At 43.2% G+C, this 23415-nt stretch overlaps 1 protein-coding gene across 7 annotated transcripts in view; it reads left to right on the forward strand.

Moving 5' to 3' along the window:
- The first annotated feature begins 759 nt into the window (after positions 1-759).
- Positions 760-23415, forward strand: part of synrg (synergin, gamma) — a 35868-nt gene continuing 13212 nt past the window's right edge. For 3 of the 7 annotated variants that reach the window (XM_086126202.1, XM_086126203.1, XM_086126204.1), the window contains exons 1-16: positions 760-825; positions 2372-2412; positions 3686-3861; positions 4079-4206; positions 4826-4931; positions 5015-5126; positions 5719-6075; positions 7609-7884; positions 9686-9766; positions 10238-10434; positions 10635-10874; positions 11511-11650; positions 12332-12447; positions 12553-12615; positions 14368-15252; positions 21517-22035. In XM_086126202.1, coding sequence (XP_085982328.1) covers positions 791-825; positions 2372-2412; positions 3686-3861; positions 4079-4206; positions 4826-4931; positions 5015-5126; positions 5719-6075; positions 7609-7884; positions 9686-9766; positions 10238-10434; positions 10635-10874; positions 11511-11650; positions 12332-12447; positions 12553-12615; positions 14368-15252; positions 21517-22035 — 3472 coding nt within the window. In that variant the 5' untranslated portion in view covers positions 760-790. Of the gene's footprint in view, positions 826-2371; positions 2413-3685; positions 3862-4078; positions 4207-4825; positions 4932-5014; positions 5127-5718; positions 6076-7608; positions 7885-9685; positions 9767-10237; positions 10435-10634; positions 10875-11510; positions 11651-12331; positions 12448-12552; positions 12616-14367; positions 15253-21516; positions 22036-23415 lie in introns of those variants that run through there. The other 4 variants (XM_086126206.1, XM_086126208.1, XM_086126205.1 and 1 more) reach the window with 3 other exon arrangements.

Consider the following 23415-nt stretch of genomic DNA (forward strand, 5'->3'; position numbering starts at 1 on the left):
ACATTTTATAAATACGTATGAACGTACTGTACTTCGCAAATACATTTGAATGTGTGCTAACCGCATGTAACTGAAACACTCACCAAGCCCCAGCCCTGCCCTCACAAACACTCATGGGGTACAACTGCAGTACAAACACAGGAACATGAAAAAATTTGGAACAGAATGGCTGGTTGTGAAGTTTTTAATGTTTTTACAGTTACATAAATAATTTGCTGGTGGTGGGGCAGGGGGTGCTGTACAGGGGCTATGCCGTTTATGATGGGGCTGTAGGACACCCGAGCCCTGGTGGAGCGCCATACATAATTACAGGTTAAAGTAAGGGGTATGGTGTTTAATTAAGTTTTCAAGCAAGAGTTAGGGTTTCAAGTTTGGAGTTACAAATTAATGAATCAAGACAGGGTTAGCTTTCAAATTTAGATTTCACATGAAGTTTTCAATATTAAGGATTACAATTAGGGTTTCAAACCAAGATTAGAGTGAGGGTGATTGTTTCAAAGTAGGGTTTTAGCCAGGATTCGAGTTTCCAATTTGGGTTTGGCTTGCGTTGCTTCGACTGTTCCACTGTGGCAGTCAGCCTGGGAACAATGCTACTGATTCGTCTTGACACCCGATGGCCGCCGTCGCGGCGGTTGTAATGTCAACAAATAGATCAACACCGACACCTATGGGTCAATACATTCACTGACATAAACCGTCATTATAATGCGCCTGCGAGGCTAAACGCTGGGTTAGACTCGCAGGCGCGTTGAATGACGTCAGTGCCATCCTGGCTACTGCCCTTCTCAAGATGGCGCTGCGGCCGGGATCATCTGGAGGCGGCAGGTACTCGAGCACCTTTACAACCTCTTTAATCCCAATTTGTCACGTGTTTTTGACATTTATCCACATTTTACACTCGCTTGGCCTTCAAGCGGTCACCGTGGTGGCTTTAAAGAGACGGTGACACCGGTTGCTTTTGTGATCGAAGCCGAGTGACGAGATGGCTGATTGCCATAGCTAACGTTAGCAGCTGGGTCTTGTCACAAGAGGATTCCAACACTACAATTAAGATAAACTGACGCCTAATACCGTTATTATTTTTTAATCAATAATAATATGACTCGAGCCAGCTTTCATGTGTCGTTATGACGTCAAATGTGAGTGGTGATGTCGCCTTAATAATGCTAATACGCACAGGAACCGACTCATTTTGAGTTAATAATAGAGGTATTCAAATACAAATACAGTACTGCACTGTAATATTCAAAACAAAATGTCCTTGAATTCAAAACGACAACCAAAAATGTACGACTTAAGTAAAATCAAATATTCTAATCTCCTTGTCCTCGAATGAAGGAAATAAAACAAAACATGATCGCTGTAAAACTAACTTGTAAACCCCTGTAAACTACACGACAGCAAGAGGTGCTTAGAAACAAATAAATAGAAATAAAGAGTTCAATTAACAATAATAAAAAGAGACGTTTATAAAAGATATTTATCACGAGTACTGTTAAGGTGCCAACATTTGTACAGTTAAGACGTAAGAGTCTGGGAAAGCTGGCATTTAGGTTAGGAGATTTGATTTCCATCGAGGCCTCCTCACTTTAACAATACGTCCTTGACACCAATGACTACTTTAAAAAAGGTGCCTTGAAATAACTTTAGTTGTCAGCTGGAACAAAATTCTGAAAATAAAATTAAATTACTTTAGACATACTATAAAGGGGGAACTATTCTATAGGAGAAGTCTGTGGATCAACAATGTTTCGCCTTGCGTATCTGTGAGCAGGTAGCCAGACCTCCAAACTAGTTATTCATTTTCATACATTTTTCATGTCGTGGGCCTCAGTTGCGTAAATAATGAATGACTGGATCACACCGATACAGCACAAGTGAAACAGAAGCTCAGCCAGTGTGGGTGGAAAGATCATGGATGCAGTTACTCTTGGTATGTGTCACATGATGACGGCTGTATCATCAAAGCCCATAAAGGTGCATTTTGAGACCAAAAGTAGAGACAAGCTGGGCAAGACACTCGCCTAGCTGTAGAAAAACATACGAGATGAATATATTCATCAGTGGCAGTAAATGATTGGATTCCAGTTGATAAGTAAAAACATACTTGGTAGGGAGTTAACAAATGAAAAATGAAATATTTGTGTAAAAGTAAACTCTACCACACACATTAAGACAGATGAAAAGTTCACTGCTGTCCCAAAAGGGTCATTTATAAGTAACCGCACCACACACATGGAAAACATAAAATTGCCAGGCTGATGCCAAGCTTTGGAATTGTAGTTAAACCAGCATCTATTGAGTCATACAATGGCACGTGTACTAAGGAAATACAGCTCATTAATTACGTGTCTCATTACCTGTTTTTTAGTTTCATGTATCCTGTTGGAGGGAGTTTGGGACCGCCTCAAGGTGAGTCACAATAGATGTTATCAAGCTTTTATTGCTTTTGTTAAAGTTCTTAATTTTGATAGCAATTCACGGAGATTTCTTTTAATGTGTCGTATACAAAAGTTCCATTAGATATTAAAATGTCTATTTTATTAGGGCCTGACCGATTGTGGATTTTTTTTAGGCAGATTTTAGGCACAAAAATACATATTTTCTGTGATATATACTGTGTATATATATATATATATGTCGTCATGTACAAAAAATGTATATATATATATATATATATATATATATATATACACATTTTTTTGCCAAGTCTGCGGAAGACCTTTTACATTTTTATTTATTTAAAAAATCAGCTTTAACTTTTTTTCCCATAGTAGCTTATATACTTCGGTTGATGCACACTGTTTTACACTAACGACATGGCAGTAAAGGGAGAGGAGATGACAAATACTGTAATGTGATCAATCGTCTTCAGTTCTTAACGATAAATGGCATCTTGCAGAATTGAAATAAACACAATAACCCGATGTTATCCACAGTCAAGTCTGCAAAGTTTTTTTTTTTTTTTCCCCCTTCTCCTAAAATGGTGGAAGCACATGGTGGCTCCAGAAGGCTGCGGTTGTCATTTAACTCAATGTTTGCACTGGCAAACATCGCAAACAATTCTAATTTTTTTTTTCCACACCTCTCATTTTGCTCCACCCTGTCGAAAAACAGATTGGCTCCTTACTGGTATCGTGTCTTTCCCCAGCTGCTCGACAAATTGAATCACAGTCATCAACTACATTTTTTAAAATCAAATTTTCCCTCAGTGTGTTCCAGTGGTGGGAAAGTAGATATACTTATCATAGATGCAATCTCCCCCCCCCCCCCCCCCCCCCAAGTGCTTTTCCCACCTCGAGCGTGTTTCAGATTAGACCAGGGGTGTCAAACTCATTTTTGTCACGGGCTTTAGTGACAGTTTCCCTTGGAGGGCCATTACGACTGAAACCATACAAAGAAGTCAGGAATAACGGTTTATTCACCTATTGTTTAAGTTACTGTAATGAAGGGTTTGGTCACAAGAAAATGCTCACAGTATTACTCTTCGTTATTGAATGAGAATTTGAAATTTTGGTACAGCATCATGAAAGTTAACATCTTTGATTTGCTTTCGCGGGCCACATCAATTGATGTGGCGAGCCACATCTGGCCCCCCGCGCCTTGAGTTTGACACCTGTGGATTAGACAGTCATTCTTTTAGTATACAGCAAAATGTCATTTTTGCTGCTTGTTTTTTGTGCAGGCTTGGTCCCCATACAGCAGCAGCAGCAGCAGCAGCAACAACATCCACACCAGCCACAGCAGCAGCAACAGCAGCAGCAGGGCTTCCCAATGGTTCAGGTCATGCAGCCAAATATGCAAAGCATGATGGGAATGAACTTTGGGGGACAGATGCCTCCAGGAGCCATGCCAATGCAGGTGGGTTTCTTGCACACATTTACTCACTGTTACGTGTGTGTGTGTGTGGGGGGGGGGGGGCTGACTAGCATTTCCATTAATTACAGCGAGGAAAGGTGATTTGAGGTAATCTGATTGTTTTGCGTTGCAAGCGTGCTCACGGAACAAATTAAACTTGCATCACAAAGCGCCACTTTAGAGATAGCAGTCAGATGAAGCCTTCATTTGTATGTAACAGGCCAGGATGGCGATTGGGATGCAGGCCCCCGGGATGCCGTTCTTGGGTCAGCCCCAGTTTATGGGCATGAGACCTGCTGGCCCACAGTACAGCGCCGACATGCAGAAGCAAATGGCAGAGGAGCATCAGTAAGAAACGAGCACCTTCGCTCTCTCTTTCTGTCTTTCACTCTCTTTCTGTCTTTCACTCTCTTTCTGTCTTTCTTTCTTCATGAAAGCTTACATACCAGGCAAGGCATCGCCTTTTAAAGCAAAACACACTCAAAAGTCAGAGATCCAAATAGAACATGAGGTTTTGGACATAAATGCCTGCACCTCACAAAATTCTTTGGATCAAATTAATTGATAGGATAATTAGTCGAATACACTAAATTAAAACTAATCGATTGCTGCGGTCCAAATTTCCACCATTACCACCATTTAACATACACTGGTAGTTTACATGATTTTTTTATAGCAATGCTACAAAAGAATTCCATCAAAAAATGTTTTTATTTTTGCGTATTTTGGGTCACTCAAGAAAAAGTCATCAAAGTTCAGGCTGAAAGAATGACTGATAGGATGTTTATATTTTTGTAAAATGTTAAAACAGGCCAGATTTGGTCAGAGACGGTAGGTAAGGGTAGAAGTAATAAAAACAAAGAGAGTAGTCTGCTTTCCACTCTTTTCACCAAGAACATCTTTGATCTATTTATAGAATGGTATTCTCAAGGGTGTCCGCGTTACAATTCCATTTTATTGTTTGAAGGAAGCGTCTGGAGCAGCAGCAGAAGATGCTTGAGGAGGACAGGAAACGGAGGCAGTTTGAGGAGCAGAAGCAGAAGCTGAGGCTGCTCAGCAGCGTCAAACCCAAGGTGAGAACCATTGTCGCTGGCATTGTTTATCCTGCTTTTGTTACCAGTCACTCATCGTTTAGTCTTCTTTTTTGGCTACTCAGACAGGGGAGAAGAGCCGGGACGACGCCCTGGAGGCGATAAAAGGGAACCTGGACGGTTTTAGCAGGGACGCCAAGATGCATCCCACGCCGTCATCACAGAGCAAGAAGCCAGGTGCAGTTTCACCTTCGTGATCTGGTGACAACAGGGATCAGCAATTAAACCATAAAAAACACAATTTATAATTTAGTGTCATGTATGATAAGATAAACTGGAAATTAATTGAAAGCGTTTAGGGATTTAATGATTTATGTAGGCAATTATAAGGAATTAATTTGATGGGTGGCATCAATTATTTTTGGCGGGCCTTACATCGGCACTGTATTTATTTATCGATAGTCTTCTTACATTTACTTACTCAATCACGTAATTTAGTAAAAGTGTCAAATTTGAAAGATATTAATTTGGTCTGTTTTTTTTAGTATAACCCTCGGTGCAAATAAGAATAAATACATAAATACAGATGAGCCAGTTTTATTACAGGGCTCACAATGTAAATAATGAAAATGCTAGTTGACCGTGATTAAAGACTGAAGTGGTCTGCATGTGTCCCGCAGACCATACTTTTCCCACCCATGCACTAGAATCTATTACAGCGCCCTCTTCTGGGAGGAATAACTGGATTCTGCTGTTTGATCCTGACTTCTTCACATCAAGTGTGTGCGTGTGTTTATGCTCCATCGTCACGATTTGTTCACTCTTGCAGACTCAACCTCATCACCATCATCATCATCCCTCTCGTCTGTTGCCACTCCCTCCCTCCCCCCGCCTTTGTCCGAGGACAATGATGAATTTAGTGACTTTCAAGGGCCCGCCTCCCCCTCCCCCTTCCCTTCCTCTTCCTCGGCGGGCTCCTCCCACAGGAGCGTCACGATGGGCTCCCTCACGACCGTTTTCCCCGAGGAAGACGAGGAGTTCAGTGACTTTGTTCAGGGCCCTGTGGGTTCCGCGCACTCGCACCTTTCCTCTCAAGTCCGCCCTTCCCTCCCTTCCTTTGTGTCCATTTCCACTGCCACTCCTCCACACTCTGTCATCAACAGCAGCTCGCAAACTTCATCTCAAGGTAATTTTTTTTCTTTTGCTCATCTTCCATCCGCCCATAATTTCACATGGGATAGGTACAAGGTTTTGGTGCGGGCTCACACTCGGCAATCCCTACTGTGCCATAACTTACATTATATATATACTGTACATTTGGCTAGTGTTGAGTGTCTGCCGCCTCCTGACATGCTGGGAAGAGGTGGACCATGGCACTGCAGAATTGGTCAAGAGAAATAAAGGGTACCATTAGGTGGGCGCTGTTGTATATTCCTGATTGAGATGCATATGCTCAGTAACAAAGAATGTTTAAAAAATAAGATGATAAATTTTCCATCTGTGCCACCCGGTACAAAACCAGGCCGTGGCCTGGTGGTTGGCGAGCACTGATGGAATTAATGGCCTTGTTTCTCTTGCCAGTTGTACACCATCGTCACCACTTTCCTCAATAGAAATAAACAGGACGTAAAATAATCCACAATCCAAAAAGAAGTTCATGACACAGTCAGGCACACACGGGCGAGCAATGTTTCCGATAATAAACTCGCTCGCTCCTCTCACTTGTTATCTCTTCAGTTCAATGGCGCTGAACTTCGGCGTGGGTCACAAGACCTAAACTGAGTACGGCCTACATCTCCAGTGTGTTAATTCTGCAGTGGTTAAAACCACACCAGAGAAGCACAACAACCTGCCCTTCCTGGGACAATCCAAAAAATTTTTTTTTTAATTTGAACTTGTCTTTTTTTTTCCACTGGTAGGTGCATCACAGCCGCTACAGTCTAGACTTATTCATAATGTTGGAAAACAAAGTACTTCCAAGTGGCAGAAAAGTGAGTGACTACCGCTGAACTGAAATGACAAAACAATTCTGGGGTTATGCCACCAAAAGAAAGAGAAAAAACCCCCAAGTTTAACCATCTGAACCTGTGAGTGAGAAGGTGAAATGGAATGTCATATACTTGGAGAGCTTGTGAGATAAAGAAGCTAATTTTAAAGGAACAGATCGGCAACTAAACCTGGATCGGGTATGCACAGGACATTTTCTCTGGTATGTATAAAATCTTAAGTCATGTTGTCCCCGAGTCATTTAGCAAACCATATTGGCTAGCCTGCGAGCTAACATCAGTTCTAAACAATGTTCATTTCAACATCAAAATAGCAACAGAAAGGTCAATTCATTAGCCAGTGCCTCGATGATACTGACACTTTGTCTGAATTTCCATCAATTTAGCGAGCTCAACTAGCTACCTCCCAAGCAATTTTACCTCATTTAACATCTTCTCGACTCACACCTTCAAAGTATGGCGAGCGAAGCCGGCCAAAATCATAAATCTATACATTTACGGTTTTCTCAAATTGTTGACGAGTGGTAGTACAATCTGAAACTGCTGGAATTTTTGCCACCTGGAAGTACATATGTTGAAAGGTTTAGAATCAGGCAACAGCGCCCATTCACACAGATGAGCATCGCAGGAACTATCAACATTTTTAACAGTTGTCACGTTTGAATCCAAAGAGTCAGGTTACCTGATGGAAAAACACGCTTGTTCCCCGCTAGGTCCTTCCCTTGAAGAGAAGCTTTTCTCCTCTTGCGACCTCACGGCCGGCAAGACAGCACACTTAAACTTTAAACCCAGGCAGACTATGACAGAAATGAGTCCCAGAGCTAGAGTTTCCACTCAGTTTCAGAGCAGCAGTAAGGCCAGGAATTGGGCCACGGCCTCCGGGGACTTGAGTCTTGAGTCGGTCTTCGTGGCTGAAAGGCTAGCCAAGGCCTCCGCATCGGAGCCCGCCGTGGCCTCGACAGCTGCCAAACCCTCGCCTCCAAACAGCGGTGAGAGACGCCCATTTCTTACCGGACCTCTGCAGCTTCTTCTGCCACTAAAATCGCAGCTTCCTGTCTTCTTCTACTGCGCCGTTGTTGGCTTTTATAGCACGTTATGTTGGCAATCAAATCAAGGCAAGGTGACATCTTCAATAACTGTGATCATGGTCAAGTGGGGCAATCGGGCGTAATAAACCTTGATACCCTTTCCGCTACACTCTCTTCTGCTACACTTTCCAGGTTTTCTGTGTTCAATGTCTTTGTTGGGCTCTTATGGAAATCCTTGTTGTTTCATGCTTCACGCTGCCTGCTTTGGACTAACATGGTTGCGCATTTATGTTCTTTTGTGTCATCAAGGCAAACGCTGAGGCTCTTCATTGAAATTCCAGCATTTAAGTTACTAATGATGTGCAGTGGTACCTTGTCTGACAAGTTTAATTTGATGTGCGGCCAAGCTCAATTCACGTGTGTTTCAAAGTTGAAGAATTTTTTGAGGGAGGCGTTATCCTCTCTTAGCAATCAACATGTAACCACGGCAACATGTAGTGGAATCTTGGCATTGTTGTTGGAGTTAATCAACTGACGGTGATTAATTTGACTGTTTTGTTGCCGATCTTTGAATTTAGTTGTCAGGACCGCAAAACCAAGTATTTGTTTCTCCTTAGCCCCCAATGCAGTTCTGAAAAGCGTTTTCACTTGTCCATCAGCGCTAACGATCTGCCAGTCCATCACTCCATCAGTGATGGACCGCCATTTTCGCTGGCGGACTGATAACTGACGGTAACTTTGAAACACTGACAGAATCAGTGCTGACGGAAGCGATATTTCGGAGGGCCTACGGACCGCCGCAAACACGAAAAAAAAAAAATGGGGGGGGGCATTTTGGGCACAAGCAGGAGAAGGAGCAGTAATATAATCATTTATAGCTTTTTTTTGTGTAAAGTGGTCTAAACTGTTTCTAAATGAATTAAATTGTTCTGTTACCCATGTAAATTTTTTCCTTTTTTTTTTTCAACTATCTTAAAGTAGCAATGTGGAAAATGCAATTTAGCAATGGAGGAAGCATTTAAAAATGAATGATGCCAGACTGGGCCACCCCGAAATAATGAAGACTCACGTTTACGTATTTCCGTGTCCGCCGCTGGCGAATGACAGTAGCTCACCACTAAGTATGAATTCTATTTTGCTGTTAGCAATTGCCAGTCTTCCCTAAAATTTATTTTTGCATGTCAATACCAAAAGTTGAGTTTTATGACTTTAGTGCTTTGTGTGATGTCACGTCGCATTTGTGCAAGTGTGTTATTTGGGCTAATGTCACCGGTAATGATGGTTTCGGTTGTTTAATTATCTGCAGGTGCTTATGTATCATGGGTTCATGATTCTGAACATGCTAAATGCATGATGTTGATGCCGCTTTAAGTGGAATCGATTTGCTATTACAAAACCGTTTTAGTGGGGGCTTGGTCAATGTTGTTTACATCTTTTTATGAAAAAAATAGAAAGATAAAAACGCCTGGCGATGGTTTGTAACCTGAAAAACTTGTAAGTTAAGGTACCATTGTGTTTGCTTCAAACCATGAAATAGGTCAGTACAGTTGAATCCCTGGTAGTAGCTCTCGGGATAATTACATTTTTGCGTGTTAAATCAGCATCGAGCTTTCCAGAGATGAGTTTTGTGGAATTTTGGATACCAGCGGGAGCTTCGCTGCCAAGAGACTTGGCAACTGTCAACTGGTATTCCCATACAAGGCTGATACTGCAACAAATAATGCTGTGTGTGTGTGTGTATGTGTGTGTTTGATTACCACAGGGGCTGTTGGTATGTATCCACAACAAGAACACATCCAGTCCATCCCGCCAGCTTGGCTTTACAACGACAGCCTCATCCCAGGTAATCTTTGGATTTAGATATGTTGAACTGGTGGCGAGTTTGTACCTTATTGGGTGGAATCTTCATGGTGATGTTCACACAATCAAAGGCATACTGTTACTTTGGATGTCAAATTCACACATTCCAAAGTGACACCGTTAAAAAAGAAAAATAAATACATTCAGAGCTAATATCGGCCGACTTATTGATCGGGCTCTTTTGTTTTCGATTGGCATTGATCACATATTGTTTTATCACACAGCCATAATTGCAAGTTTAAAAAAAAACTGGGTTCACTTACCGGTACTTTTTTTTTTTACAATGATCAATTTCAGAATAGTCCCCAATAAAACATCATGTATTTGCACCAGTGCCCTAGATACTGCTTAAAATGGTTAGTAATGAGTAAAAAAAAAAAAAATCAGCTATTTTGTGTGAAATTGTCACGTTGTTGTTCTGAACAAAGAACATTTTGTGCTTTTCTGCCCTCAGAAATGTTCAAGAAGGTTCTAGAGTTTAGTATGACTCCGGCTGGGATTGACACTGCCAAGCTGTACCCGCTACTCATGTCGTCGGGTCTTCCTCGGGAGGCTTTGGGCCAAATTTGGGCATCCGCCAACCGCACAACACCTGGCATGCTTACAAAAGAGGAGCTCTACACTGTGCTGGCGCTGATTGGTGTGGCGCAGGTAAAACTGTTGTGATGAGGGCATTTTGATGTATTGAATTGAATGGCCTTTATGTATATATTTATTATATTTATTTATTTTGTGGTAAAGTTAAATATAAAGGACATCAAGGACGTGACCGGTGGGATCAGTAATAAGATGGTTTAAAGTGCAATGTTGATGTTAAAAAAAAAAAAGAAATGTGTGTGTGTGTGTCTCAGAGCGGCCTGCCTGCGATGAACGTGGAAATCCTCAGTCAGTTCCCATCTCCACCGGTGCCCAACCTGCCGGCCCTTGCGATGGCCTTAGCCCCCATCATGCCCCAGCACCAGCAACCCATGATGACCCACCAGCCAGTGTCCATGCCCATGCCCACCCCACCCTCTACAGGCATGCCCCCCATGACGGTGGCACCAGTATCAGCACCCGCCAACTTCATTGCAAGTTTCCCTCCTGTTCAGGTAGCACTTGATCTATTGTGACCCACGAGTGCCCCAAATTACAAGTTTTTCCCATGTACTAGTCACTGCTCTTTGATTTTTTTATTTTTTTGGTGGGGGTGCAAGCAAAAGTCTGGCCATGGTTTCTTAGAAGAGTGTAGGGAAGAAGCAGTGCAGTGTGCAATTTGGCAGATAGCAAACAGGTCTTCAAAAGAGATGCCTGGTGTGCTTGCTTCAAGCTGCTTATTGTCACGCCAGCTGATATTTCCTCAAAAACTAAAGTGAATTATACTATATCTGTCTTATGAAAGTTCGCTAGCTCAATGCCGACAAGAAAATGCTAAATGCAGACTAAAGAAACTACTACTACTAAATGTACTTAGTATTTTGTTACTCCAGTACTGTCGTTTGATTTTATACATTGAAAAATATGTTGCAAGAAAAAATTATGTAAATTAGTCGCACTGTTGCATAACAGATGCACAAATCCCGATAGGACACTTTTTTTCAGAAATATATATGTAATTTACTTGGTTGAAATTCACACTTGAAGGGTGGCAGGTATTCTGGAGACATAACCGTTTGTTTACAAGCTATTGAAAAGTCACTTTTCCATAATTGGTCTCCTGTATTGTTCTGTCCACCCACACCTGAAAGGGGACCAAAGTGGAAGACGACGACTTCCAGGACTTCCAAGAGGCTCCCAAAGCTGGCTCTGGCGACCAGGCATTCACTAATTTCCAGGGGGAATCATGCGCAAAGTTCCCCGCCAGTTCGGCAGTGCAGCATCAAAACAGGTAACACGTTCATATTCAGCTCCAGCGCTTCCTCATTTAAGTGTTGTCATCCTGCATATTTTGATCAGTTAAGTGTCAGATAGTCAGCGATCATTTCTATCTTAGCGGACGCTGCTTAGCATAACAATGAGTTTGGGTCAGCTTCTAATGAATTAATTTCAGCGGGTGGTCGATACGTGCATTTCTCTGTATCTGTACTTCACCAGCCCAAACGCAGAGGCTATTTTACATCATGAGATGAAGATCTGGCGGAACTAAATTTGCACGGCAGAGATTTGTGCTGGCACGTAAGCTTTTCACACCGAGTGAGTGCAGTGGGAAAAGGGCTTAAATGTGACAGCTGCCATGTTTGTGAGACAACCTTGAATACACCGAAGCACAAAACTATTTTATTATTATTATTATTATTATTATTTTACGCTTGAACATCTTTCCAGTACAGACCCTGTACAGTGAATTCAGAGATTTGTTTCTAAATACATTAAGCATTTTTTCAGGATAATTGTTGAAAACATATGCAGAGACTGAGAACTTTGTACGGGAAATGATCACCACTTTGCAATCTTACTTCCGACATACTCTACAAACTTTCCATAAAATGTTAGCTTCAGCCCATAGATTCATATTAACGTGATGGTGACGTAATTGCAATAAGTCCAACCGCTACCTAATGTCTTTCAGCGTACCTGCCATGTTGACTCCTCTGTCCGGGGCCTCCTCAGCCTCCTCTGATAAGTACGCCGCCTTCAAGCAGCTGTCTGTGGATCAGCCCACAGAAGTCCCGCTCCCTACCTCAGGTACAAGTTTCGTGTGTGTGTGTGTGTGTGTGTGTGTGTGTGTGTGTGTTAGCATTTGTTTGATGCCACCCCACCCCCTTACGTTACCCCCCCATCCCCATTTAGATGGAGGAGACAAATATAGTGTCTTTAGACACTTAGAAACTCCGACTGACAAGAAACCACTAGGTAAGATGCCGTCTCACCATTTAGTGTGTACTTACACTCTGCCGGGGATTGTCAAACTTCTTATATCAAGCACCACAAAAAAAATAGCTCTCTGCGATCATGACCAATATGAAATCATCCTACCTTGTATTTTAAAGACATTTTCAAGCTGTAATGAAGTGGGCAAAACACAGCACCGATTGCCCAGTGTGAGTCCACCCTTAGTTATGAACCCGAAAGCACAGACTCGCAAGTGATGATTCGGTAATAACTTGGGTACTGTAATTCACTTGCTACGCTACGTTTTTTTTTTTTTTAAACTCCTTCACTGTTGATCCCAATTGTTTTTCGCCTCCCTGTTTCATTAGAACACTTTGCAATGGGGACCAGTCTTACAAGTCCAGTAAGTCATGCTCTCAGTCTGCAGTGTGCCAAGTGCCTCCCGTCCAGTTCATACAACATTGGATGAACTACTGCTCCTTTCTAAAGTGTATTCTGAGTGCTTCTGCTTCACACATGACTGTAGAGAGTCTTGTGATCTTCTCTGGACAACTATAAATAACACTTTATCCATGTGATCTGATGGATTCATTTTGATGATTTTTTTTCCCCCCAAAAGGAAATTTTGAAAACAACAACAAAAAAAAAACCCAACAACTTGTGAGTGTATACAGTATATCTGGTGGTGCAACCCCATCAGAATACGCTTTTGGCATCAGGTCAGCAGGAGTCACCCGGAAGCCGAAGGTCGATTAACTGTCACTGGCAGACATTTTTTAAATGATTTAGGTTTTTCTCAGATCCTTCCTCTGAAGTATTTTGCCAGCAGTAGGGCTGCAACCATTTAGGATTTTGGTATTCGGATATCCTATGAAGTATTCGAATAAAATAATTTTGATCACTTTTTTTTTTGCCTGGTTAAAGAACAATTTTGAATACTGATGAGAAAATAACTGATATCACTTCATAATGAAGGTCCGATTAGTTTAAATTTTTTTATGTAATCAAGAGCTTTTATTTAAATATAAGCTGTGACTAGCAGCAAACTCCTTCCTTCTCTAGAAAGGGTTGCGTATGGGACAAAGTGACGTCAGAACCAAATTCGTCACATTGATTGCTAAAACAGCAGATTTGAGAAAGCTTGGTTTTCTATTGATCAGTAGGCACTATAACTGTGTCAGGCAAGTTACTGAAAGTGCCGACACATTTTTGCCTATTAAGCTGTCTTAGAAAAGTCCTCTGACAGCTCTTTGCCAACCTATATTAGGCACTTGCTTAGTGGCTAGCTGCTAGCCATTAGCTGGTAACAGGCGCCATATTATATGATGACAGTATAAATGAAGTCCTTAATTTGCGATTGATGGATGTCGACCTGACGACTAGATGACCTGTGTCAACTAGAGACTAAAGACGGGTCAAGTCAGCTGCCGCGCGCTACCAGAAATAACTTCAAAATAAAAGGCACTGGTGTCCATGTGTTATCTGTTAAGATTTGATTTTGAAGTTGGCCTTCTCACCGTGTTATCATCATGCAGAGCATGAACAATTGCTGCGGCTGGCTTGACTGTCTTCCTGACAATGCACACCAAATAAAATTAACAGGGACCCGAGGCAGCAAAAGAAAAAATTCTCACACATTTTTTAAATCAAAATACTCGAATTACTCGAAGACTTGTTTCACCCCTAGCGCGCCCTTTTTTTGAAGGTTGTAGGTTAGTGCTAGATACTCTCTTTCTGTACCCTACAGTTTGATTTTTGTGTTTTGGTTCACAGGTGAGGCATTTACCGATTTCAAGTCTGTCCGAACTGACGACAGCTTCACTGACTTCAAAACCGCAGACAGCGTCTCTCCACTAGAGCCATCGGAACAGGCCAAGATCTTCCAGCCCCCCTTCCCTTCCGCTTTCCCCAACTCTCAGCCTCTCCAACAACAGCAGCAGCCGCCAGCCGCTTCTCTTTCTCAAGCCAAAACCCCCCTCAACATGGCAGACCTGGATCTTTTCTCCTCCATCCCTCCCTCCGCTCTGCCTGCCTCCGACGCACAAGCTGGCTCATCACCTCCTTTTCTCGCGGTCCCACCAGGCGACCCCAAGTCTGACGGCTTTGGGGACTTTGCACTATTTGGCTCTTCGTCCTCAGATGCCGCTCGAGCGCCGGGGGTGGCGGCGGCAGCGGCGCCGCCGCAGGATGACTTTGCTGACTTCATGGCGTTCGGGAGTTCCGGCGGGGAGCCCAAAAGCGAAAGCAGCGCAGCGGTCCACAACGAGACCTCCTTTCAGCAGAACTCGGACAAGTATGACGTGTTCAAGCAGTTATCCTTCGAAGGTGGTGGCCTGGCCTACGATGACGCCAAGGACAACGGCGATGACTTTGCCGACTTCCAGTCGTCCAAATTCTGCACGGCGCTCGGCGCCTCCGAAAAGACCCTGGTGGACAAGGTGGCCGCCTTCAAGCAAGGCAAGGAGGATTGCGCCTCAGTCAAGTCCCTGGACCTCCCGTCCATCGGGGGCAGCAGCGCCGGGAAAGACGACTCTGAGGACGCGCTGTCGGTGCAGCTGGACATGAAGCTCACCGATACGGGCGGGGACTTGAAGCACGTGATGTCGGACAGCTCGCTGGATCTGACGGGGCTTTCGTCTCACCAGCCGCCCGCTACAGGTGAGGAACTAGTGCGCTTGCTCTGGTGAGGGGCACTCCCGCTCATATAGAAACACACACACACACACACACACACACAGTCAGCCAGACAGACACACAATGTTCAAACACTCACTATGTAGTAACATATCAAATAGGATGTTAAGCATCATCCTCCATTCCAACTTTTAGCATTCATTTCATCTATTTATTTATGTATTTATTAATTTGTTAATTTTTGCTTATTCAAATCCTCATAGTCATAGGAGTGTTGCTCTGTTGCTGCCCACGTTGCCCTCCCTCCCTTGTTGTGATCATTTAAGATGTCCACTTGAATAAGAAAACCTTTATTAGTCTCGCAATGGAGAAATTCCCAATTCACAGCAGCAAAGTTATGAAAGGAAGAAGTAGAACAACAAAATGTAGGAGCTGCTGGAAAGGCAGCCACTCTCGCGGCGCCATTTTGAAGTCAAAATAACAAAAATAACACAACATAACACATAGGACACAGACAGTCGTACAATCTTCACCACTTTTCTGCATACACTTTGTTGTCTGAAGCAGTTATAGATGAAAGAGGAGAGGATCAAAGTGTCCTTTCACCAGTGGGTCAGACGTCATGCTGAAAATGTGCACACATCTGCTACAAGCTAAGTTTTGAAAGCAAACACGAAGCTGTAGCGTCCATTGACGAAAAGGGGGAATTTGCTGTTTTAAAACCGCAAGCGAGATGTGAACGAGTCTCACTTCACTAATCTCAGTCTCATGCCTTCTGTCTTCTGGTAGGTTGTTCTTCCTCGAGCGCAGTCTTTTAAAAAAAAAAAACTGCAAACACCCCCTTTAAGTGTTACTGAGGTGATTTAAGATAAGATAAGATAAGATATCCTTTATTTGTCCCGCAATGGGGAAATTACAATCAGAATTCAGAAAGGAAAAAACGCTGTGTAGGGAGAGGGGAAAAAAAAACCACGCTCGAACTATCCTCTTCCGAGGATAATTTAAGTCCAGGATAAAAAAAGACCCTAGCACATACAAAAAAGCATATGACAGTTACAACAAGTCACAAGACATAACATGTAATAAGGGGGAGGATGAATGGGAGGGGGGGGGGGGTAACCGCGACGCAGCCGTCATGACCAGCCGCACGGTCCACCGTTGCGCTCCGCACTATCGAACCACGTCACGGGGGAAAAAGAATCGGAGCGATGAAGACGGTGATAACAAGGATGTGTATGCGCGTGTGGTTGTCCAGTTGTGTATGCGTGTGCAGGTTATAGCTGCATCGTCGAGGTCTGCTCATCATGAAGACAGTCCCGGCTTATCAGTCCATGGCCGAGAAGGAGGGGGTGGTGGGGGCCCTAGACTCCGTGCGTATTTCCATCCAGGGGAAAGGCCAGATAGCGTTGTTTGTTTTGGAGAGACGGCCGCCAACATTTCCAGACAGCCTTGAGTCCTTGGTCTGTATCTCCTCAGTGGCGCCGATCAGTCTGATCCAGAAATTCTTTCCGCAGCGTGGATTCCAACGTCTCCATGGTATTATCGATCGCGCGGAGTCGCTCCAAAATCACAACAATATTTCGATTGAGCTCAGTCACCGCTTGAGTCTGAGTGTTGGACATTCGCGCCAAGCCATCCAGAGTGACCGGCAGCTTCTTCACTTCCAATAGAGCCGCTCCCGTCGGTTGAATTTTGCGATAGAACAGCAAGCTGCCAACACCAAACAGCAGCATACCTGTTATCAAAAGGCCAATAATGTAGATGTCTTCCACATCCTCCACGGACAGTACTGTCAGGCACACCGGTGGTCTCCACTTTCTCCATGGATCCTGGGCGTATCCGGCAGCAAGTGTCCCCGGAGGCCAAGCAGGCTCCCCACTGCCCGCTCTTTTCGTCGAAAAGATTTTGTCGATTACATCGAGAGACCAGCCAACTAATTCCATGGTTAGTTCTTCGGATGAAAACACGGTAGGAGGCTAGGGAAAAAAGTTGGACAAAAGACAGCACAAGAAGACTAAGTGGCGAGCAGGGAAAAAAAAAGGTGGGGGGGCAGGGAGCAGTGCAAAAGTGTCCGCCTTCGTCGAGAGCAGCAGAAAATATCGTTTATATTCGCAATACAGTGTTTTTATTGGATAGGCTCTGCTGTGAAGAGCAAAAAATGCAGTACAATGTGATGTCCACCAAAAAACATTTGTAATTTTCTATAGATCCCACAAGATGGTAGCCAGGCACTTTTTCTTCCCATTAGACAAGGCTGACATGGTCTGACAAAGTAAAGCTCCCCCCTTCACTTCAACATCCCGGCCCACCAGTATGCCACGGAACGGTGCCAAAGTAAGATTTTGGCCTGAGCACAAAATCAGTGAATTTTTTTGAGTTTTTCAACAAGTAATAGAGAAAAGGTTCCCCTAAAATTCTCAACAAATATGCAAACTCACCAATGCCGAAATTTAATTATGAAGTCATTATTTGGCCTTATTGGTCTGGTCTGGTTGCGGACGTTGTATCGGTCTGTCGTGGTGAAGAAGGAGCTGAGCCAAAGGGCGAAGCTCTCAATTTACCGGTCGATCTACGTTCCAACCCTCATCTATGGTCACGAGCTATGGGTCGTGACCGAAAGAACGAGATCCCGGATACAAGCGGCCGAAATGAGTTTTCTCCGCAGGGTGTCCGGGCTCTCCCTTAGAGATAAGGTGAGAAGCTCGGTCATCCGGGAGGGGCTCAGAGTCGAGCCGCTTCTCCTCCACATCGAGAGGAGCCAGATGAGGTGGCTTGGGCATCTGATTCGGATGCCTCCTGAACGCCTCCCTGGTGAGGTGTTCTGGGCATGTCCCACCGGGAGGAGACCCCGAGGAAGACCCAGGACACGCTGGAGTGACTATGTCACCCAGCTGGCCTGGGAATGCCTCGGGATCCCCCGGGGAGAGCTGGAAGAAGTAGCTAGGGAGAGGGAGGTCTGGGCTTCCCTGCTAAAGCTGTTGCCCCCGCGACCCGGCCCCGGATAAGCGGTAGAAGATGGATGGATGGATGGATGGATGGTCTGGTCTCTTTTGGTAAAATAAATCAAGATGTATAAAATATAATTTAATTACGTGGCTTGATTGACACAGGACTTGATTTAAAACAGTAGCAATGAGAAATTGGTGGGGGGTGGGGCGGGTAACAGATTCCAAATAGCGGTTGCTAAATTACGTCTTCACACTAACACATTGCGCCCGCCGTTAAAGTTTGCGCTTGTTTTTACATCTGTCTTGCATCTTCTTAACAGAACCCATTCACTCATTGATTCAGCCATTCATTAAGGACATTTGGGAATTTATTTTTCCCATACGCGACATGATTTAATCCAGTTGTGCATCTTCATTGCCTTATAAATGAAGACATGTAGGACATAAAGAAGTAGTAACACAACGTGGATGCATTCCACCTAAGCTCTGATCCTTCTGTAAATGCTCCTTTCAAGTCTATTTTTGATCTACGACTGCGCCACAGAGCATCTTGTGTTGTTCAGCCCAGTTTGAAGCGCCGCCTGTTTCTGAACAATACATACTCCACATACTCTTAAAGAGACAGTATTCCTTTTGTCAAGTGGCTTTCCAGTTGGGTGCACAGAAGGAAACTGTTATTGTTTTTTTTTTTGAGGGGTGGGGGCGGTGAATTGTCACGTCCGCTTGACGGGTTGCTCTTTACCCATCATTCTCTGCTTCCTGCTGCCTTTTTCAATTTGTGAAATTGACAAGTACACAGACCATCCCAGATGCCATTTTAGATGTTGAGAAAAATGTACCGGATTTTCATGACAGAAATGGACTCTGTTTACTTTGACATTTAAGACACAAGTGTGTGTGATACCCGGTAGAATAGAAATTTCAGTTGCTCGTACTGGAGTACCTGTCCTAATAAGGCTACTCTTTCAAACAGTCACTAAGGCAAGAAGTAAAAGGATACTGTCTCTTTAAATATTCTTCTTGGATGTACAATAATTGAAGTCCTTTTTTGCGGGATGGCAGGGATGTTTGTCTGCTTTCCAACCCTTTGGGTGCTTGATAACTTAACATCATTGTTTAAAAACATAGAACATAACCAATTTATAGCCTCTACATTGCATTTTTTGTTTGTCTATTGAGTCCTCAAAGGGTTTATGTAGTTTTTCCTCCCTCTGTTTCCCCCCAAAACCAAGAAAAAAAAGAGTTGCTTTCCTACCTGGTAGCTGAATGGATTTTGTCACCTCCTCTTCCGATTGACTTATTGGAGTCTGTGAATGTGCCTTCTCACTCTGCTTTTTGTGCTTTTCTTTCTCTTGCGTTTCAGTTTGTTCATTTCTCCCCTTTTGCTCCTGACTCTTGCATGTCTTTGTTTAACGCGCAACAAAACTGAAGTCTAGTTTTACACTGTTAGCTTGCCGAAAGCTCTTCTTGTAACAATAGACCTCTATTATTCTACTTTGTGAAACTTTTCTGGCTCTCTTCTCTCATGTTGTGGTAATAAATATTCCTCTTGGTATGGCTCAAAAATGGGTGCCGTCTTATTTTTCTTCTTCTTTTTCATCCTTTAAATGTTTCGCATACAGCACTAGATCCTTGTCAATTTCACAAATTCTTTTTTTGGGCTGCAGTGGACACAACAAAAAACTGTGGGCGGTATTTAAAGAGGCTGTTTTGTGTGCGTGCGCGTTATTAGACAGTAGGGCTTTTATTTGTACATTTTATGTTATTATACCTAATATGTTGTATATTTCTCACAATTACTAATTGCAGTATTTCATTTAGATATGTAATGTCTTGTTGCATATATTTTTCGAATGACAATGATAAACTAATCCTGTCTTTCATAGAAAACGTTTGAAACCCAAACTATGGTTTTAAACGCGAACACTTTTGGCGACACTAAACTAATTTGTACTAGCGATAGACCGATGTTTTTTTTCCCCAAGGCTGATGACGATTATTCATAATCAAGGAGGCCGATAACCAATATCTGCATCAAATATTAGTTTTCAGTAAAAGGGAACAAATACCCGCTAGGTGTCAGAATGTTGAAAAATACAACCTCCAACTCTTACTTGAAATGTCTTTAAACACCTGTTTATTAATCAGCATTTTTTTCAGATTTGCTAAATGTTTTCCCCCCCAAATCATACAACACGACCACCGCCACCAGGCTGCACTGTTGACACAAAATGGAATGAGTCCTGCTCTCATGTTGTTTGTCCCATATTGTCACCTTCTGACTAAATGCTCTAATGTCCAGTACACTGAAATCAACGGTGTGGGGGACGGCGCATGCCTCTTTTATCATTGCTACTGGGGGAGCCACATAGAACCTAACCAGATGTATGACAAAAATGCCATTTTTATATATGGACAAAATATGTGCTCTTGATATACATTTCATTTTTAATGCATCTATCCACTCTCCTAAGCCACCAACAAAGGGTTTGAAACAAACAACAAAATAACCACATACTGTGATTTTTTAAAAATATTATTTTTTCAATGCAAAGCGCTCTCTTGCATTAAATTCATCTTTCAAGGATGGCACAAAACTGCTGAACAAGAAACCAACATGAAGTGCAAGTACTCATTTTGTACAACGTCACATAAAAAAACAACTCACTCATAATGTTGATATTATTGAGGTATTTTAGTTTGTCTTGCATATCATTCCAATAAAAAAAAAATATGAGGCCTACTCAAGTTGTAATGTAGGACAGTATATAACTACAACTTGTTTGCCATCTGGTGGAGAATGGCGATATGACAACTTCAAACTGCAGTTGACCCCTGCATATTTGCAGTTCAGTACGGGCAGATTTGAATATTTGCGAGGGGAAAAAAAATCTCAGTAGTTTTTCATATTTTGAATATTTCATTTTATTCCAACCCCCCCCCCCACACATTTCCCCCCTTTTCATGGAAATGTATATTGAATGTCTATCAGCACTTTTTGAAGATTTTTTTTATTTTTTAGGGGAGCATAGTAAAAAAAAAAATAAATTACCCCCCAAAAAAGTTTTGGCAGGAGGGGGGGGGGGGTGAATGCCTTTCAGAATGTGGTCAACCGGTGATCATATAAATCCCACCATAATACAAGGAGTGGCCACCAGTTGCCCCTCCCTGTGTTATAGGCTGTCAGAGATAAGTCTATCATTAGAATAGAAGAGTGATGATTTGAAGATGCAACACAATTGGATAAGATAGGAGTCAGTCTGCCATCCATCCTCGGTTTGTCACGGCAGCGTCTTCGCTATTTCCAGGAAGCACTGGCATGTTTGTGTTGTCATTGCAGAGGGAGACGACTTGAAATTTGACCCGTTTGGGACCTCGGGCCTCAGCAGCCTGGCCAATTACGACTGGTCAGACAGGGAGGACTGCGTCACTAGCGAGCTCCAGAAGCCGCGAGGCCACGGGGGTGCCGGCACTCCGCTTTTTACACCCACTCAAAAGGCCGAATTGAACTCTGAAAGCGTCTCAGCCGCCTCGCCTGCCAACATCGCCTCGTCCCTCGACGCTGAGGGTGACAAATCCAAAGCCTTTGCCAACTTCGATGGTAGAGAACAGCATAGCGGCAAAGACGAAGATGACTTCGGGGACTTTGCAAGCACCGTTTCCGAGAAGCCCGACTCACTCGTTGAGAGCGGCCTGGAGGCCAACCTGAGCAAGAACTCGGACGACTTTGGCGCCTTCCAGGGAGACAAGCCAAAGTTTGGCAAGTCTGACTTCCTGAAGGCTAGCGCTCAGCCCAAAGTCAAATCCAGCGAGGAGATGATCAAGAATGAGCTGGCCACATTTGACTTGTCTGTTCAAGGTCAGTTCTTTTTTTTTTGGTGACTTTTGCTTTTTTCCCTTATACCACAAGTTCCTATATATGAAACGTTTATTCGGTAAGAAATGAGCAGAACTTGATTACTTTTTTTTTAATGACACCGCCGTTTGTGTGCGTTACAGCCGTGCATAGTCCAGAGCTGACAACTGTATGCAGTCTTTGCTCAAAATTTTGATGTGTTTCTAAGCAAAAATTCACACACACAGACCACAAAAACCGCAACAAGTGTGCAGTGACAAGAAGACCGTTACGGGAGCTGGAGTGGCGCTGGGATCGCTACTGTTCGAGCTGTCAATGCTTCTGATTCCACTAAAATCGGTCCTCACACAAAAATCTTTGGGAGTGAATGAATGAACTCATTCACTCCCAAAGACGTTTTTAAACGTCTTTTCAGACTTGGGCTAGAATTGGCTGGTACTGAATGAGATACGTTTGATACTTCAGCCATTTTTGACACTGGATCCAAGCAATGCCTCGATTGGATTTCCGATGTATGACATTACGGCCAAACTTAAAATTTACAAAACATGCAAACTATTGGCCCATTGAAATGGTGGAAAGTGTTTTTTTGTTTTTTATCGTTTTCGTTACTTAATACCCTGTTGCCTTTCATTTATTAAGTATTCACTTGATTTTTCCGTTGAAAGTTGGGATGTTCGATAACACTTTTTTTTTCAGCCAAATACCATTATTAGCATTTATACTCACCCATACAAGTACTGATACTGTAAAATTTAATTGAACACAATGAGAAAAAGAAATAAACGTTGAAGATAGCTCTTTCCAATGTCGATGATTCGCTGATGTCAAACTGCCGCAGGATGGCGCCAACTACTGCCGAGGAGGACTCAATGTCAGATTATTTTTGCTACAAGTATCAGTGGTTGGTATCGGCAGCTCCACAAGTACCTAATACCTTAAAATGAGACCAGAATCGGCCTGATACAGATCCTCCGACTCCCATTGTTAAGAAACGTAATGAAAATGTCTGTGTAACGTCGCAGAAACATGGAGGGCAGTACGCTGGACCCCCGCTTCCTTCCCTCTGATTTGGCCCATTAGGGTGCAATAAAGCTGTCAGGCATTAGCTGGCAGTGTTGAGATGACAGCCTTAATGGCACTGATGAATGCTTAGCTCGATCAGCAAAGGACAACACATTGATGAACCGCATCGTTTCTTCTTTGAGCTTGATGTCACGTGCTGCGAATAATTTATTAATGTTTCCCGCGGTGTCATACAAGCTCAGGGTGCCCATGAATGATCTCCTTCAGTTACATTTGATGTGCCTTTGCGCTCTCTTTTGCCCAGCGCAAGTGTAATGGGATCATAGGCGGGTCGGGGAGGGTGACGGATGTCTCCGC

Source organism: Hippocampus guttulatus, chromosome 12 (genome assembly GCF_054856545.1).
Source record: "Hippocampus guttulatus isolate MCC_2025c chromosome 12, RoL_Hgut_1.0, whole genome shotgun sequence".
NCBI classification, from domain to species: domain Eukaryota; kingdom Metazoa; phylum Chordata; class Actinopteri; order Syngnathiformes; family Syngnathidae; genus Hippocampus; species Hippocampus guttulatus.